Source organism: Pristiophorus japonicus, chromosome 15, assembly GCF_044704955.1.
Source record: "Pristiophorus japonicus isolate sPriJap1 chromosome 15, sPriJap1.hap1, whole genome shotgun sequence".
In the NCBI taxonomy this organism is placed as follows: Eukaryota; Metazoa; Chordata; class Chondrichthyes; family Pristiophoridae; genus Pristiophorus; species Pristiophorus japonicus.
Window position 1 is genome coordinate 125645685 of NC_091991.1, and position 19775 is coordinate 125665459.

The window sequence follows — 19775 nt, forward strand, 5'->3', positions numbered from 1 at the left end:
GGTATCATGATCGTGCTGCTGTGTCACGTGATATCTCTGTTAACGATCCGGTTTATGTACTGAACTATGATCAAGGTCCAAGGTGAATCGCCGGTACTGTTACAGCCAAAGAGGGTAACAGAGTGTTTATTATCGTGCTCAAGAATGGGCAAACATGCAGGAAACATGTTGATCAGGTCAAACTGCGGCACACAGATGAACTGGAACCGTTTGAGGAAAATGTAGCCAGTGACCAACCAACCAATGTTCATTCATCAGTGGACTTTGCTTTCATTACTGAACCTGGACCTTCAGTTTCTGATGTGGTCATTACACTCCCATCAGATCGGTTACTCAGCCTTAGTCACAACTGACTCAGAATGCTCACCGAGAACTAAAGTTGAACTGAGACGATCAACTCGTGAGAGGAAAGTCCCAGACCATCTTAATTTGTAAAGAGACTTGAAAGGGGATGTTGTTATGTATTGATGCTTGGGGTCACCAGACACCAGGGGCCCCCACTGTCAGAGGTCTTCGGGTGTACGGTCACTGGTATATAAGCACGGGTACTATGTCATGCGGGTACTTTGGGCGCGAATAAAGTTGGATCAGGTTTACACCTGAGGCCGTTTACAGTAACAAGACTCTTGAGTCATTACATGCAGAAACCAAGCGCAAACCAAGAAGGAGCGTGCGGCAAACCAGCTCCCCACCCAACCTTTCCTTCAACGACTGTCTGCCCCACCTGTGACAGAGACTGTAATTCCCACATTGGACTGTACAGCCACCCGGGAACTCACTTTTAGAGTGGAAGCAAGTCTTCCTCGATTTCGAGGAACTGCCTATGATGATGATGAGTCTCCTGAGGTGAGAGCAGGTCAGGGAGCTGCTTCGAGTAGTAAGATGAGATGTAGTGAGCCTCTGTTGCTAACCCCCCGATGGTGGATGAGGTTGAGGGAGTGGGCAGGATAGGGAACTGTTTCGAGCAGTGGGATGAGATGTAGTGAGCCTCTGTTGCTAGTCTGGGGTGGATGAGGATGAGGGAGGACAGGACAGGATAGGAGCAGTTTCGAGCAGTGGGATGAGATGCAGTCAGGGGTCGATGAGGGGCAGGACAGGAGCAGTTTCAAGCAGTGGGATAAGATGCAGTGAGCCTCTGTTGCTAGTCTGGGGTGGATGAGGATGAGGGAGGACAGGACAGGACAGGAGCTGTTTCGAGCAGTGGGATGAGATGCAGTGAGGGGTGGATGAGTGACAGGACAGGAGCAGTTTCGAGCTGTGGGATGAGATGCAGTGAGGGGTGGATGAGGGAGGGCAGGGCAGGGCAGGAGCAGTTTCGAGCAGTGGGGTGAGATGTAGTGAGCCTCTGTTGCCAGTCTGGGATGGATGAGGGAGGACAAGGAGCAATGGGATGAGATGCAGTGAGGGCTGAGTGAGGGAGAACATAGAGCTGTGGGATGAGATGCAGTGAGGGATGGATGAGGGGCAGGACAGGAGCAGTTTCGAGCTGTGGGATGAGATGCAGTGAGGGGTGGATGAGAGTGAGGGAGGACAGGACAAGCGCAGTTTCGAGCTGTGGGGTGCACTGGGTACAGGCGTACACGGAGCCGGTGGGCCGCCGTACAGGGTCACGGGACCAGGCTGCGCGTCTGTTGACAACACGGGAGCGGCAAGATGGCGAACGTGGCCAAGAAAGTTTCGTGGTCCAGCAAGGATGATGAGGCTCGACCCGGAGAAGCGACCCCGCTGCTCAACGGCTCGCCCACCGCTTCCCAGCCGCCGGAGGTGGCCCGGCAGGTAAGAGCCCGGCGGGTGCGGCTTGTGGCCGCTTTGAGGCGGCTCTGGGCGGGATTGTTTGGACACCACACAGGGCGCCGGCCACAACAGACTGCTGTTTATAGAACCTCTCGGCTGCTTACAGGCTCACTTGTGGCAGAGTTGTTTTGCGATTAGGAGTAAAAACACATAATAAAAGATGTTATGATTATTTTCTCCTCCCCTGGTGCCCGATCATTTCAGGAGGAGTTTAGTTTTAAAGCCACCTTTCTGCCCTCTTAAGCTCTGCTCTTATTGGCAAAGTGAGTTTAGGTAATAATTGTGAATCTGTCTTGTCTGATGGACAAAGTTAGTGCTGCTAGGCTAGTCGATCGTTTTTTAATCACCTCGCCATAGAGTTTATTTAGATGGAGTTTCAAACTAGGAAGTTGGTTCAGTTTTTCTGATACATTTCATTCTTTTGCTGTATTAAATTCCAATTGATAACCTGAAATTTAAAAGGTCGGGTATGTCGGCATAGATGCTGTGATCACGCCATGCAATGCAAGGCTGTGATCAAATCTCTGGCAACCTTTAAACTCCGAAAAGTTTACAGGATATGGTACCCATTCATTGAAACTTGAATAGTTTGGATAATGCAATTTGTGCTCAGATTACAACTCTGAAATCACCTTGCAAATTTTTGTTAGTCTGTTTTATGTCATAAACCATCATATGAATGTTGTGGACATGTTGATGTTGGAAGTCTCAAGTCAGCGTTCAGAGTACAGTATTTTCACAAAATGCTTGCCCACAGTAGCAGTCTTTCTTTAAGCAAGGAACTTTTATAACTCTGTCACCGACTTGCTTTCTCAAACACTATCTGCACATGTTAAATGGAGAATTATTCAACAAGTCCCGATTGCTTGGGAGAGCCGAATTCCTTGTAAGTCAAAGGCATCCCTAAAAGACCTGCACATCATATGTGACTGGATGTGATAAGTTATGTGACTACTAGACTGCTTCAGAACGGTACAAATAAAATGTTTCTCTTTCTTAGAAGGAAGGGGGATTTGGGCTAATTGTGTAGATTCTGGGGCTGAAGGCAACAGCAATATACTTGATGCAGGATTGTATATGGTATATGTCGCTATTGCAACTAAACCTTAATTTAGTGATCTCACAAGCTATATACTCTTGTCCCATGATGTCAAGATTAACTGGTTGGCTGTAGTCTTGAGATGTGTTGAGTAGATTTGGAATGCAAGTCTGCTGCTGTGTCTTGCCTTATCTTGATGACTGCTTTCTGCAGACATCCATCTGTAGACAATTTAGATTCAAAGGTATATGAGTCCTGCCATGTGTTTCCTAGCATGTAACGGGTTAAACGCTTTAAATTGTGAGGCTTGCTCGGGTGTTGAAGGAACACGTTTAGAACAAATCAGTGAGAGTCTGACACCATTGACTGATACAGCACAAAAGGAAGCCATTTGGCTCGTGCCTGTGCCGGTTGTTTGAAAGAGCTATCCACTCCCCAATAACACAATCTGTAGATACTAGCTCCATTAATAATTTTAAATCTGAGATCGATAGATTTTTGCTAGTGAAGGGCATTAAGGTATATGGAGCCAAGGCGGGTAAATGGAGTAAGGATACAGATCAGCCTTGATCTCATTGAATGGTGGAACAGGCTCGAGGGGCTGAAAAGTCGACTCCTGTTCCTATATTTCTAATATAATGTACACAAATAGGGGTGGATGGGTATAATTCCGAGCTCTTGTATTTTTACCATGACATTGATGTCATAACTTCACTACTCTTCCTCCAGAACACATTATATCATAATGGGCACCTTGAGCAGAGAAAGGCCAACTATACAAATGGATTATTCATTTAGGCAGAAGCCAGATCACTGAAACCAGGTGGGGTTACTCTGAAGTGGCAGTGTTTTTCTAAAACCAAAGATTGCAGCAGAAACCGATTGGGCTGCAGTGTTTGAGTGTGTCTTAGCTTTCTGGGAGTTTTTCTGTTTTCTTCTCGTATTTGGGATCATTCAATTTCCAAGCAAGGTCAACAATAATACTCCTGCTGACTGTGTGCTGGCTGAGTAAAACTTATTACTTGGTCTTGTTAAAACTGAGCAGCAATTGAATATGTAAGTTATACATTCTTCTGGTGAGGTTGGGCTTGCAGTTTGTACTAACATGCTTGCCAAACTGGAGAGTCTGTCATAAAGCCGCTATGCTACCATCATGAGTATCTGTGCATCAACTATTAATGTGCATCAACTATTAATGAGCCTAGAAGAGGAAAAGGAACAGTTCTACAGCTAACTTAATGAGCTTATTGGTGTAACCCCAGTTTCTGATCAGCGATTATTGAGAAACTTCAATGCACATACAGCAGGGGAGGCTGCGACCTGGCGACACCATTTTTGGGTAGGAATGGGATTCGTGCTCCTCAAGTTGTATGTTAGGAATGGATTGGTTATCACATATTTGCATAGAGTCTACAGCACAGAAACAGGCCATTCGGCCTAACTGGTCTATGCCAGCTATGCTCCACATGAGCCACGCCCAACCTTTCTAACCCAGTCAGCATATCCTTCATTCCATTCGATTCTCCTTCGTGCTCATCTAGCTTCCCCTTAAATGCATCTACGCTACTTGCCTCAACTACTCCTTGTGGTAGAACATTCCACATTCTTGCCATTCTTTGGGTAAAGACATTTCCCCTGAATTCCCTATTGGATTTATTAGTGACTATCTTACATTTATGACCATTAGTTTTTAACTCCCCAGAAGTGGAAACATTTTCTCGTTGTCTATCCTCTAGAATACTATCTTAGACCTCAATCCGGTCACGCCTCAGCCTTCTCTTCTAGAGAAAAGAGCCCCAGCCTATTTAGCCTTTAAGTATATCCTCTCAATTCTGACATCATCCTTGTGAATTTTTTTGCACCTTCTTCAGTGCCTCTCTATCCTTTTTGTGATATGGAGGCCAGAACTGTGCACTGTAGTCTAACCACGATTCTATACAAATTTAACATAACTTCTCTGCTTTTCAATTCTATCCCTCTAGAAATTAACCCCAATGCCTAGTTTGCTTTTTTATGACCTTATTAACTTACGTCGCTACTTTTAGTGATCTGTGCACCTGTACTCTTAGATCCTTTTGCTCCTCTGCCCCATTTACACTTTTATTAGCCAAGCAGTATGTGGCCTCCTTATTAGTCCTAGCAAAACGTACCACCTCACACTTGTGCAATATTGAAATTTATTTGCCAATTGCATACCCGTTCTGCAAGTTTATAAATGCCGTCTTATATTTTGTCGCATACTTCCTCAATATTAACTACATCCTCCAATTTGGTTTCGTCCGTAAATTTTGAAATTGCACTTCTGATTCCCAAGTCCAAATCATTTACATAAATTGTGAACAACAGTGGTCCTCGCACCAATCCCTGTGAAACACCATTTCCCATCTTTTGCCAGTCTGACTGGCTACCCTTAACCCCTACTCTCAGCACTGTTTTGACAGCTGAATAAGAAAAAAACATTGTGTAGACATCCAAGGTCCAAGAAGAACACACAAGCCCTTTCAAACTCTTAATGACTCTTGATAGCACTGATATCGATGTGCAATGGATCGGTCTCTGGCATGTGGTATATCAGGTGATCACGCAGACCTTTGGATTCATTTCTAGACGTCAACAAGATTGGTTTAATGAGAATGTCGAATGCAACTGACTTCTGCATGATAGAAACAGGAGAGTACATCAAAATTTACCTGCTGATCCCAGTTTGATGACCAGGCTGACTACTCATAGAAACCTTTGCCTCAAAGTGAAGATCAAACTACACCAAATGCAGGATTGATGTTGGAAAGTTAAGGCAGCTGAGTTGCAGGGATATGTCGCGAGGCATCACATGAGCTCTACACAGAATTAAAGGTTGTTTATGGTCCACATAACGATGTGATGGTACCAGTAAAGAGCAGAGATAGTGGATCACTGCTAACGGATTGAGAGGTAATAACCAGCGCTGGGTGCAGCACTGTGAGGAGTTGCTCAAATCTACGTTGTCCAGTTTTGAAGAAAGGTTGGACTGCATTCTGCATCTTGGATGCTCCACCGACCATTGGGAAATAGAGGCTGTCATGAGGTCTATGAAGAATGGCAAGGTACCAGGACCAGATATCACTCCTGGAGAGATTTTCAAGATTGGATGTCAAGCTCTTGCTGAGTGCTTGCACAAGCTTTCCTGCCTAATCTGGAGAGAGAAGGTTTTTTACATATATATATATATATATCCTGAATGTAACCATATATATATATATAAAACCAAAGGAGATAAGTTTGACTGGAATAACTATTGGGGCATCTCACTTTTATCTACAGGTGGCAAGATTCTGAGTTAGTGGGCTTCCGGAATCACAATATGGCTTCAAGCCAGCCTCGGGACCACGTAAGGAAAAAATGCAGGTTGAGATATTTGGTATGGACCCTACATCAGATTAATGAATGAGAGATAAACAGGCATTTTAGTCAGGTTGGAAAGAAAGAGGGGAGAAAACCAACAAATACACACCTATTGCAAAGAGGGAGTTAATGTGTTAAATGACCAATATCAAAAGAATACAAGAATGTTTAGAATAGGGAGTGGGTCAGTGAAAAGGCACGAGATCTATGTACAATAAAAGCATGAAAAATTGAGAGAAAGGGAAAAAAATAAAAGCTGCGTGTGTAGCAGAAATGAACTTTAAACAGAAAATACGCGAGAAACATGGGTCAATCAAGGAAGAAAAGGGTGTGCTCGTTCTAAGGCCCCAGGATCTGCCTGTACTCTGATGTTGTGTCAGTGTGGCTCAGTGGGTAGCACTCTCGCCTCTGAGTCAGAAAGTTGTCGGTTCAAGTCCCACTCCCGAAATTTGAGCACATAAATCTAGGCTGACACTCCAACGCAGGACTGAAGGAGTGCTGCACTGTCAGAGGTGCCGTCTTTCAGATGAGACGTTAAACTGAGGCCCGCCCCGTCTGCTATCTCGGGTGGACGTAAAAGATCTCGTGGCACTATTTCGAAGAAGAGCAGGACAGTTACCCCCGGTGTCCTGGCCAATATTTATCCCTCAATCAACATAACTCTGGATCAGTTCCTATGGAGTGGAGGGTAGCCAATGTAACCCCACTTTTTAAAAAAGGAGGGAGAGAGAAAACAGGGAATTATAGACCGGTCAGTCTGACATCGGTAGTGGGTAAAATGATGGAATCAATTATTAAGGATGTCATAGCAGTGCATTTGGAAAGAGGTAATATGATAGTTCCAAGTCAGCATGGATTTGTGAAAGGGAAATCATGCTTGACAAATCTTCTGGAATTTTTTGAGGATGTTTCCAGTAGAGTGGACAAGGGAGAACCAGTTGATGTGGTATATTTGGACTTTCAGAAGGCTTTCGACAAGGTCCCACACAAGAGATTAATGTGCAAAGTTAAAGCACATGGGATTGGGGGTAGTGTGCTGACATGGATTGAGAACTGGTTGTCAGACAGGAAGCAAAGAGTAGGAGTAAATGGGGACTTTTCAGAATGGAGGCAGTGACTAGTGGGGTACCGCAAGGTTCTGTGCTGGGGCCCCAGCTGTTTACACTGTACATTAATGATTTAGACGAGGAGATTAAATGTAGTATCTCCAAATTTGCGGATGACACTAAGTTGGGTGGCAGTGTGAGCTGCGAGGAGGATGCTATGAGGCTGCAGAGCGACTTGGATAGGTTAGGTGAGTGGGCAAATGCATGGCAGATGAAGTATAATGTGGATAAATGTGAGGTTATCCACTTTGGTGGTAAAAACAGAGAGACAGACTATTATCTGAATGGTGACAGATTAGGAAAAGGGGAGGTGCAACGAGACCTGGGTGTCATGGTACATCAGTCATTGAAGGTTGGCATGCAGGTACAGCAGGCGGTTAGGAAAGCAAATGGCATGTTGGCCTTCATAGCGAGGGGATTTGAGTACAGGGGCAGGGAGGTGTTGCTACAATTGTACAGGGCCTTGGTGAGGCCACACCTGGAGTATTGTGTACAGTTTTGGTCTCCTAACCTGAGGAAGGACATTCTTGCTATTGAGGGAGTGCAGCGAAGGTTCACCAGACTGATTCCCGGGATGGCGGGACTGACCTATCAAGAAAGACTGGATCAACTGGGCTTGTATTCACTGGAGTTCAGAAGAATGAGAGGGGACCTCATAGAAACATTTAAAATTCTGACGGGGTTAGACAGGTTAGATGCAGGAAGAATGTTCCCAATGTTGGGGAAGTCCAGAACCAGGGGACACAGTCTAAGGATAAGGGGGAAGCCATTTAGGACCGAGATGAGGAGGAATTTCTTCCCCCAGAGAGTGGTGAACCTGTGGAATTCTCTACCACAGAAAGTTGTTGAGGCCAATTCACTAAATATATTCAAAAAGGAGTTAGATGAAGTCCTTACTACTAGGGGAATCAAGGGGTATGGTGAGAAAGCAGGAATGGGGTACTGAAGTTGCATGTTCAGCCATGAACTCATTGAATGGCGGTGCAGGCTAGAAGGGCCGAATGGCCTACTCCTGCACCTATTTTCTATGTTTCTATGTTTCTACAAAAACAGATTATGTGGTCATTATCACATTGCTGTTTGTCGCAGCTTGCCGTGTGCAAATTGACAGTTGCATTTCCTATATTACAACAGTGACTGCACTTCAAAAGTACTTCATTGGCTGTAAAGCGCTTTGGGACGTCCGGTGGTCGTGAAAGGCGCTATATGAATACAAGTCTTTCCTTTTCTTTATCTCCAACCCAAATGTTAACCTATCTCCTCACTTCCCAGACGCCTACTACTGTTAGGAGAATAGCAGGTTTAGCTAAGACCTGAAGTTACTAAGCTCTGTATTAAGGCCAGAGGGTTGCAATTGTGTCTGGCAAAAAGATGAGGCACATTCTTGAAGCTTGTGTTGAGCTTCATTGGAACAGAATAGGAAACCAAAGATTGAGAGTTGAAGAATGGGAATGGAAGGGGAGTTTCAGTCGCAGGCAGATCAACTGAAATCTATTTGTTCTAATCTTAGTTTTGCTAATCTTGTTTATCAGAATTAATTTGCAGTTTTCAGCTGACTCTTACGGTATTTAGTTATAGAGATCAAGTGTGTGGTGTGATCCCATGCTATTTCCAGTGCATAACATAATGATAAAAGGGTTGTTGCCCCTGTGCATAAGGTTTAGTTTTTATAGAGTGAGAGCGTGCCTACAGAATATGTGCTCTCCAATGTTTGTTTCATTTAATTTTACTAAAAAGTAGCAAATGCCTAATCAGCTTTGAAATGGTCACTCTTTTTAGATGACGAATCGCACACTACTGAACTAAAATAAACAGGGATGGAAATACTTTAAGAACAATACACTTGACAGCTCAATATCCAATCAGCAAAAAAAACCTCAAACATTTTGAAGTTTTGTTAGTAAATTCACCGTAAGGATACGGTATTCTACATTCCCGTTGGGCCGAGTGGCCTGTTTCTGTGCTCTAAATGTTATGTAATGGGCTAGCTTAACTAGGAACAATTAGTTAATTGAGTTGACTAATGATTCGAGTCTAATGGTTTTGGACACTAGATAATGAACTCATAACAAATTGTCTTTGACTTTATTAACAGTACTGAAAAATACATACCATAACCTAATTTTGGAGAACAGAAGTACATTGATTTCAGTGTGCTATCTCCTAGGGCCCGAAATTAGTGGCCTTGCCGCCGGCTGTCGGCGAGTTTTTTCACTGCTCCCCCCCGGTGACAGATACCTCCAGGTCTGCAGCCGGCGGGAGGGGAGTACCGCCGGGAACTGCTCGCTGACGGCCAAGACGCGTAAATGACTTCCCGCCCACCGAGCTGCCATATTTGTGCGGGCGGGGAGTCGGCGGCAGCAGGGGGAAGCACCGCTGCGTGGAGGCAGGTAAGTAAGACGACCTGCAAAAAAAAAAAAGGCTAGTGAACATCTTTAACAAATTTTTCCAGCGCTTCATCTGTAAGGGGTCCCCTGAAGGTGTTCCAGTGTTTTTTTTTAAGTGTTTATTTCCCCACCCCTGTCGCCCCCCCTCCCTGGGACCAACTCAGTCCTCGGCAGCATTTGCCGCCGAGATTGGGAGCTGCCACCCAAATTGATGGCGTAAGCCGTTACTTTGTTGCCGGGTGGTATTGCCATCTCTTTCAGAGGCATCTTCCTGGCAAAGTACCACCCGGTCTCTCGGCAGTCCTTTTGGGTGGCACTTTGGCGGGCCTTGGCTTTGACCAAGTTCGGGCCCCTAAAGTCTGTTCTAACAAGTTCTGATTGTACATTACTTGTTTACCACTTTCCCAGAACCATCTTTGATCAGTGGTAATCACAGGATGTCTAGACATTAGTCCAAATGTTGTGTGTTACCAGATTGAAATACTGTCTCCTTTGTTCCATCTTCCCACACGAATGCTGTCTGATTTAACATCCTCTTTCAATACAGTAAGTCCTCTCAGTTCCTGAGTACCCAATTATAAGTCAAGTACGCCCCTGTTCAGCTCACCACCAGTCATAATTCCTCTATATATTATGGCATATGCGCTCAAGTCCTGTAGCCCCATGATTCTTAAACAATCATGTGTTCTTGTTAATCACAATACTCTACTGATTGCAGATATTCTCCAAGTCAACATGGTGCTTTTGCTTTTAACAAGAAAACTTGTATTTATTTGGCACCTTTTAACGTAGTAAAACATCCCAAGGCGCCACACCAGAGCGTTTATAAAGCAAAATTTGATACTGAGCCACATAAGGAGATATTAGGGCAGATGACCAAAATTGGTCAAAGATTTTATGGAGTGTCTTAAAGGCGAAACGAGAGGTAGAGAAGTTTAGGGAGGGAATTCCAGAGATTAGGGCCTTGGCAGCTGAAGGCACGGCCACTAATGGTTGAGTGATTAAAATCGGGGATGCTCACGAGGCCAGAATTAGAGGAGCGCAGACATCTCGGAGGGTTGTGGGGCTGGAGGGATGGGGAGGGGCGAGGCCATTTATATCCTTTGGTGACCGATTATTATTGGCAACAATAGAATGAAATATCACTGGCAGATCAGAACATGTTATTCAAATTCTAAAAAGGGGGACAACATAGGCCATTTCTCAAGTGCTTTTGAATTGCTAGCAATTGCCATCAGTAGGGTAGGCAAGTTTGTGCAGAGAGGCCGGTACTGTCACTTAGTGGTATAGCACTTAATACAGTTCCACATAGAGCTTATGTACAATATAAACTATATGCAATTCTGACTGTTTGTTTATAAATTGACACCTGATGTGCGCAGGCAGAAATTTAAAAAGTTGCAGAAAACTCTGAAGGACATTTTAAAGAACTAGCAACAGAACTTGAGGCCATTTGCAAGTTATGGTTAGAAAGGGCAAATGAAGCAAATTTATAAGGAACCAAGTCAATTAATGTTAGGTTTGTTTTTCCCCCATTTCTTGCCACCTTCCTTGTGTGAACTGTACCTAAACTGGTTCAACATTTTTGCTGTTTGTATATTCCTGTGTCTGCTGTGACTCTGGCTAGCACACTCGCCTCTGAGTCAGAAGATTGTGGATTCAAGTTCCACACCAGGAACATGAGCACAAAAAAAATCTAGGCTGACATTCCAGTGCAGTGCTGAGGGAGCATCTTTTGGATGAGATGTTAAACCAAGTCTACTCTCTCAAGTGGACATAAAAGATCCCAAGGCACTATTTCGAAGAAGAGCAGGGGAATTATCCCCAGTGTCCTGGCCAATATTTATCCCTCAATCAACATTACAAAAAACACATTATCCAGTCATTATCACATTGCTTTTTGCAGGAGCTTACTTGTGCGCAAATTGGCTGCCCCGTTTCCTACATTACAATAGTAACTACACTCCAAAAGTACTTCATTGGCTGTAAAGTGCTTTGATACATCTGGTGGTCGTGAAAGGCGCTATATGAATCTTAAGTCTTTCTTTCTCTTAATGGCTTTTCATTGCCTCACTGAGAATTTCCTGCCTTTTAAACAGGTTGCAGGTTAATCAACTAATAAATTTCTCTCTGCGATTGCAGTATTTTGTTACTCCATTTTTCTCCCCCAACCCGACTAAAATGCTTGTTTATTTTCAGTTCTGATGAAGGGTTACACCTGAACGATTAACCTGCCTTTTTCTCTTCAAAGCTGTTGAGGTACCAGTCGTGTACATCCAATGTTTGATTTCCAGAAGTTGCTGCTATTTGCTGATGTGGAGTGACTAGTATATAAAAGGCATAATTGACCATGCTCAGGGACAAATATTCTGAAACTTGTTTTTGGGCAAGCTGATGTTATTTCTGGCCATTTACAGTTAAAACATTACCATCAGATCATGTAGGTTAGAGGATTTTGAGGAAATAAGTAAATCTGTGGTCAAAGCTTTCAAAATTCTGTTAAGAATCAAAGTGACCGACTGCATTTGACTCCTGCTTTTATTTTCCAAAACTATCTAGAAAAGCAAGAACATTTGTGTTCAAACTAGATCTTGTAAAAGTCATCTGCAGCCTAGATGCTTTCCTTTCTCATTCCACAAATATATTTGCTGAAGTTGTAGTTGAACTTAATTGGTAAACAATTTTCCTCATTTTCATTTTGTTGAAGTTAACATTTTATATCTAATGTTTCCATTAAGATCAGAGAAAATATTAATCACAAAAGAGGCTCATAGATTTTATAATGAGGCTGCACCAAAGTCCCAGGTACAGAATGTACTGAGGCCTCAAGAGGAGAGTACGATGTAAACAGATTTTTGATAGTGGAATGTAGATTTGAAGACCAGATTATACATAAATCCAGCGTTCAGCTAAGTGCCTCAGGGGAAGCAAATTGCAGCTTCTCATGAAGCAGAAAATTGCTAAGAAAGTTAGAGTTTGATTGCGAGAGTATGTGCTGATTGTGGTAATTCAGTTACTCTCATCTGGGGCCTGTGGGTTAGGGATTGTGAAAAATGGGATGGTTCTGAATCCTTATTTAATGGGTTTGGTTGAATATATGGATCTATAACCTGCTTTTAGACATCAAGGCGTAGATAGCTGAGCAAACTCTACATTAACCACACAATTGAGACAGAAGGGAGAGATGGATTAGATTATTAGGGTTCGCACATCATCTTGACAAACATGCAGCAGGTATAGTCAATATAACTTATGCATTTCATCACTTTTTTACAATATGTGAGCTCTGAGTACGGTGCAGGATCAGTCCTGCTTTAATTATTCTCTAATTACTGTTTGATTCGCTGTATCTTAATTCTCATTTTCAATTACTGCTTATAAAGGTGCTTCATATTGACAGTGTTATTACCAACAGGTTATCTAAGCATTTTAGACATAGTTAACATGGTGCCACACATGTAGCAATAGTTTCCTGGTGCGTGTATTACTGCATCATACTTTGCAACGCGCAGTGTCAGTTGAGTATTCAGACAGGGGCCCCTATTTTCCACTTGTTGGATTTTTGGCGCCCGTGCATGTTAACGTATGATTTTTTTGTGTACGTTAGCGGCAGAAAAAAAAAATCGGGATCAAATAAAAAAAAAAAAAAATCAAATATTTGAATTTGGTGCAGCGTTCTCCGAAGTTAGTCTGGGGTGGTGGCGCTTCATGTCTGCGCTAAAAGCTCTGGGCATACATGAAAAGCTGAAGTTGCCAGGGCAACCAGAGACGCTGAAGCTCGTTCTCCCAAAAGGACTGCTACCCCACTGCTGCCGAAAGGGCCACAAAGGTCCTTTTCCCCCCAGCTGGATCTGCTGCCACCGCTGAAATCCCAGGCCTAAAGGACTGCTTCCCACTGGCTGGACCCGCTGCAATACCGGACTGAATGGTCCTTCCGCTCCCAAACTTCAACTCGCAAGGAGAGTGGGCCAAAAAAAAGATATTTTATGTATTCAATTTTTCTGGGGCTTTTGGGCAATGTGTGTCGCGCTGAAAAAAATAATGGATGGCCAAAATCGATTAAGTCCACAAAAACGGCGCCGGATCCCATTTTGACTCGGGTCAGCGCTAAGAATGTTTAAACTGGCGCACATGCTCGGCGCCGGTGTCCAAAAGTTGGCGGTTGGAAACTGAGTATTTCACACCAAAAAACGTTTCGACACCAAAAGACGGTGCACAATCGTGGTGAAAATAGGGGCCATGGACTGCCATTTCTTCTCTCCTCCTCCCAGCTTTGTGTCACTCATAATGTAAGTGGGTGGTAGTAAATTCACACATGGAGCTCATTTATAGCTTTAGGTGAAGATAGGATTGGGGTTGGCTGTGATGTTTTCCACATCTGGATAGCATATTGGTATTAATGAATTTTGTGTGCATAATGCCTCTTTGATATAGGAAAATGTTAAGATGATTGTGTATGTGTGCAATGTAGACAAAGTCTGTAATACTTTTTCAGCAGAGAAAGCTGAACCTGGTAACTAAAGACCAGTTAGTCTAATGTCACTGCAGGCATTTTATTGAAATCCATAATTTGAAATCAAATTAGTGAGCATTTAGAGATGCATGCAATAGGAACAAGATCCTTGAGCCTGATACTCCATTCAATTAAATCATGGCTGATCTGTACCTACATTTCAGTTACCTGCCTTCACTCCATATCCTTGATACCTTTAATAAAAATGTATCCGTCTCAGTCTTGAAAATGTCAATTATCTCAGAATCCACAGCCTTTTGGGAGAGAGTTCCAGATTTCCACGACCCTTTGTGTGAAACAGTGCTTTGTGATTTCACTCCTAAATGGTCTAGCTCTAATTTTAAGATTATGCCCCATTGGTCTGGATTCCCCTACCAGAGGAAATAGTTTCTCTATCTACCCTATCAAATCCCAAATCATTTTAAAGACCTTGATTAGATCATCCGTCAACCTTCTAAGCTTAAGGGACTACAAAGTCAAGTTTATGCACTGTTCTAGTCTGTCTGGATTGCTTTCCCTTCAAGGCCAATATTATCTTTCCTGAGGTTCGGTGCCCAAAACTCTGGTGCAGTTGTCCAGATGCGGTCTAACCAAAGCTTTATATAATTGTTGCATAACTTCCACCCCTTTGTATTCCAACCCCCTTGAAATAAAGGCCAACAAACCATTAGTCTTTTTGATTACTCTCTGGCTGTGCACTAGCTTTTAGAGAAGTGTACACATGAATACCTCCAACAAACCTTTGCTAATCCACAGTTTCTCATTTCTCATCATTAAGAAAATATTCCGATTTTCTTATACTTCCCCACATTGAACGGCAGCTGCCACGGTTTCGGCCACTCATTTAATGGCCCAGATTTTGCAGTAGGATTGAAAATGAGGATTTCAGAGTTGACTGTTATTCAGGAATAAATTGGACAGAATCTTGCGGCATCCGCACATGTGCAGTTGAACGCGGAAATCGGTAAGTTGCTGTCAAATTTGCCCTGCTCCTCCACAGGCTTCACTACACTGGTACCTCGCCGAGAGACTTGGCATTTAAACACATGAAGGGCATGAAGTTGCAGTACTTGCCCCACTAAACATGCCAGAAAAAGTTGGGTCTTGTTCAGTCAACTGTAAATGAATTTTTAATGGTGTGAAAAGTCTTAATTATTACCCAAATTTACTGAAAATTTACCTTTACACATGTGGAGTTTTATTCCTTATTGTTGGAGACTTAAAAATTTCATTTTTTTCCAACTTTTTCTTTATCCCAACTTTCCCTCTCCAGTTTGCTTTTTGTACATGATTTTGCATTGTATTAAATATTCTAACTTACGCTTGCCTGGTTTAGACTCTGCGTGTCTCAGTAAGGATTCTTCAATCTGGTTGAAGTGCCACGCTGTTGCTTGTCCTGTTCACACGGGTCCCAGATCCTCTGTAGAGGGCACCGCACTATTTCAGACTCCCGATGACTAAGTTGCCGTGCAAAAGCCCATGAAAAGTCTTTGGGCAGCTGTAAGTGTGATGAATGGCAAGTGCCGTTTCTTCGCCGCTGACCGCGATAACTCGCCAATCTAGCTATGTCTCTTTGTAACGTTCTGCTCCAAACTACACAACTAGCTGTACCTCCTAACTTAGTGTCACCTGCAATGCTGAATATACAACTCTCTATTCCTTCATCCAAGTCATAATGATTGAAATATTCAATCGTTTTTCTTGATCAAAGGAATGCAGGAGATTACTGTATAAGGATTTAGTGTAAATGTCGGCTTGTTACAGAAGTTCAAGTACATGATAACAGAATAAATGTAGCAATATGGATAGAAACATGAGTGAAGGATTGGCCTCTGGGCGGGAGAGTGAGCATGGTGCACAGCTCTTCATCCAGAGTTAGTGGAGTAACTGGTATAGGCAGTGAAGTATGATCCACACTCGTGGATTATTGAAGTCAAGTAGGAATACTAAACACAGCCAATTCCTGAACTTTTGCTAATTGATTATTAACTTTATTGGGGCAGGCAGATATTCCGATAAGATAGGATGGCCTATCTTGCAAAACGCAAGAGCCAGACAAAGGAATTGTATGTTCATAGAGCTGCAAGTTTATGTTCATATCAAAAGTATCTGATTTCCATTTATGGCTTTTGCTATTGTGCCATCTGTTCCTATCTCATTTATTTTGTGTTGGAATCATGTGCATCTGCTAAAATTATATTGAGTGGATGTTTTTTTTTATGTTCCAGTTTTCCCATACCAACTTTTTCCGTATTGAAAGGCTGACCACGGTGAATCTAGATGACGATACCGCACAGGTAATTACTTTTTAAAAAAAAAAACCTTTTTGTGTGCACCAAAGAACAGTTGCAACTTTGCAAACACAATGCTATAACACGGGAACAGTAGCATAGTGGTTATGTTACTGGGCTAGTAATCCAGATGCCTGGACTAATGATCCAGAGATGCAAGTTCAAATCCCATCATACCCTTTGCTCCTCTAACTCTGGATTTAAATTCACTTAATTAAATAATTCTGAAGTAAATATCTAGCATCAGTAATGGTGACCATGAAACTATCGGATTGTCGTAAAAACCCATCAGGTTCCGAGAAGGAAATCTGCCGTCCTTACTTGGTCTGGTCTATCATCATCATCATAGGCCCTCGAACGAGGATGACTTGCTTCCATAATTTCACAGGTGTTTCGATGAAGGACCCGATGTTCCAGTCCTGAGCTCCAATTGAGGGGGTGGAAGATACGTGTGCATCGATTTTTTTAATGTGGTGACCGCTGCACACCAGCCACCCCACGGGCTTGGCGGAGCTAGGTCTTGGTCCAGTGGCAAGGATTAACCAAGACGATTGAAGACCTGCTCTGCTGCACGGACCTTGCATGCGCACATATTGCAGTGTGGGCTGGCCCGTGCTGCCCCTGGACTCTCTGCTCTTTTGGGCCCTGTACCCTCATCTGTCGCACCTCCACCACGATCTCTCGCCGCTCCTCTGCTGGAACTGTTCTCTCGCAGGTCGGGGGGCCCCGATGTTCCAGGGCTCGTCGCTCCAGCTCTTTTATAGTCCGACCTGCAGAGCTGTTCTCTCGCAGGTCGGGAGGCCACTGGCCTACATGTGACTCCAGACCCACAGCAATGTGGTTGACTCTTAACTAGCCTCTGAAATGGCCTCGCAAGCCACTCGGGCATAACAAACCACTACAAAAAGCAATAATAAAAATAAAACCGGACAGACCACTCAGCATCTACCTTGGTACCGGCTTTGGACACGACAACAGCACACCCAGCGCAGTCGACCCTGCAAAGTCCTCCTCACTAACATCTGGGGATATGTTCCAAAATTGGGAGAGCTGTCCCACAGACTTGTCAAGCAACAGCTTGACGTAGTCATACTCACAGAATCTTACCTTTCAGCCAATGTCCCAGACTCCTCCATCACTATCCCTGGGTATGTCCTGTCCCATCAGCAGGCCAGACCCACCAGAGGTGGCGGCACAGGAGGGAGGGAGTGGCCCTGGGAGTCCTTAATATTGACTCCAGACCCCATGAAAACTCATGGCTTCAGGTCACTCATGGGCTAGGAAACCTCCTGCTGATTACCACCGACTGCCCTCCCTCAGCTGATGAATCTGTACTCTTCCATGTTGAACACCACTTGGAAGAAGCACTGAGGGTAGCAAGGGCACAGAATGTATTCTGGGTAGGGGACTTCAATGTCCATCACCAAAAGTGACTTAGTAGCACCACTACTGACCGAGCTGGCCGAGTCCTGAAGGACATAGCTGCCAGTCTGGCCTGCGGCAGGTGGTGAAAGAACCAACACAAGGGAAAACCCTACTTGACCTCATCCTCACCAATCTACCTGTTGGGCGTAACTAAAAATGAGGTGTCAACCTGGGGAAGTTGCAACACAGGACTACATGCATGCTAAACAGCGAAAGCAGCATGCTATAGACAAAGCTAAGCGATCCCACAATCAGCGGATCAACTCAAAGCTCTGCAGTCCTGCCACAGCCAGTTGTAAATAGTGTTGAACAATTACACAACCAGCAGGAAGAGGAGGGCTCCATGAATATTCCCATCCTCAATGAAGGTGGAGCCCAGCAAGTGAGTGCAAAAGACTAGGCTGAAGCATTTTCAAACATCTTGAGCCAGAAGTGTCGAGTGGATGATCCATCTCGGCCTCCTCTTGAGGTCCCCACCATCACATAAGCCAGTCTTCAGTCAATTCAATTCGTGCCATGTCAGATCAAGAAATGGCTGAGCGCACTGGATACAGCAAAGGCTATGGACCCAGACAACATCCAGGCTGTCATACTTTAGACTTTTGCTCCAGAACTAGCCGTGTTTCTAGCCAAGCTGTTCCAGTACAGTTACAACACTGGCATCTACCTGACAATGTGGAAAATAGTCCAGGTATGTCTTGTCAAAAAGGACAAATCCAATCCGGCCAAATACCGCCCCATCAGTCAACTCCATCATCAGCAAAATGATAGAAGATGGCATCAACAGTGCTATCAATAACAGGACACTTACTCACCAATAACCTGCTTACTGTTGCCGGCAGGATCTCCAGACCTTATTACAGCCTTGGTCCAAACATGGACAAAAGAGCTGAATTCCAGAGGTGAGGTGAGAGTGACTGCCCTTAACATCAAGGCAGCATTTTATCGAGTATGGCATCAAGGAGCCCTAGTAAAATTGAAGTCAATGGGAATCAGGGTAACAACTCTCCTGTGGCTGGATTCATACTTAGCACAAAGGAAGATGGTTGTGGTTGTTGGAGGTCAATTATCCCAGCCGTAGGGCATCACTGCAGGAGTTCCTCAGGGTAGTGACGGAGGCCCAACCATCTTCAGCAGCTCCATCAATGACCACCTAGAACAAAGCAGCCCGCTTGATTGGCACCCTCTCCACCACCTTAAACATTCATTCCCTCCACCATCGGTGCACCGAGGCTGTAGTATGTACCATCTACAAGATGCACTGCAGCAACTCGCCAAGGCTTCTTCAACAGCACCTCCCAAACCTGCAACCTCTACCATCTAGAAGGCCAAAAGCAGGAGGCGCATGGGAACACTATTACCTGCAAGTTCCCCTCCAAGTTACACACCATCCTGACTGAAAACATATCGCCATTTATTTATTGTCAGTGGGTCAAAATCCTGAAACTCCCTCCCGAACAACATTATGGGAGTACCTTCACCACACGGACTGTAGCGGTTCAAGAAGGTGGCTCACCACTACCTTCTAAGGGCAATTGGGGATGGACAATAAATGCTGGTCTTGCCAGAGACGCCACAACCCAGGAATGAATAAAAAGAATTTGAGGTGAATTTTTAATGCTGCATATTATAAAATGGAATTAAGGAATTTTCATGGTTCTTAGTTAGTTTTTGATTACACTTAATTAAAAAAAACATTTCAGAATATTTTTCATTTGGGTGATGGAGACTGTGCTCTGGTTGCACTTGCGCAGACCTCTTTTCTCCTAATGCTCCACCGACTTCTGATCACTAGATACAAGAGCCTAATGCGTGGTCTGTACGTCCAGTGTTTGAAGA

The 19775-nt window shown here is 43.9% G+C and overlaps 1 protein-coding gene across 2 annotated transcripts in view; it reads left to right on the plus strand.

Moving 5' to 3' along the window:
• The first annotated feature begins 1640 nt into the window (after positions 1 to 1640).
• The window catches only part of clcn7 (chloride channel 7), a 103705-nt gene continuing 85570 nt past the window's right edge, over positions 1641 to 19775 (plus strand). For both annotated transcript variants that reach the window (XM_070900900.1, XM_070900901.1), the window contains exons 1-2: positions 1641 to 1776; positions 16449 to 16517. In XM_070900900.1, the coding sequence (XP_070757001.1) occupies positions 1654 to 1776; positions 16449 to 16517 (192 nt within the window). In that variant the 5' untranslated portion in view covers positions 1641 to 1653. The remainder of the gene's footprint in view (positions 1777 to 16448; positions 16518 to 19775) is intronic.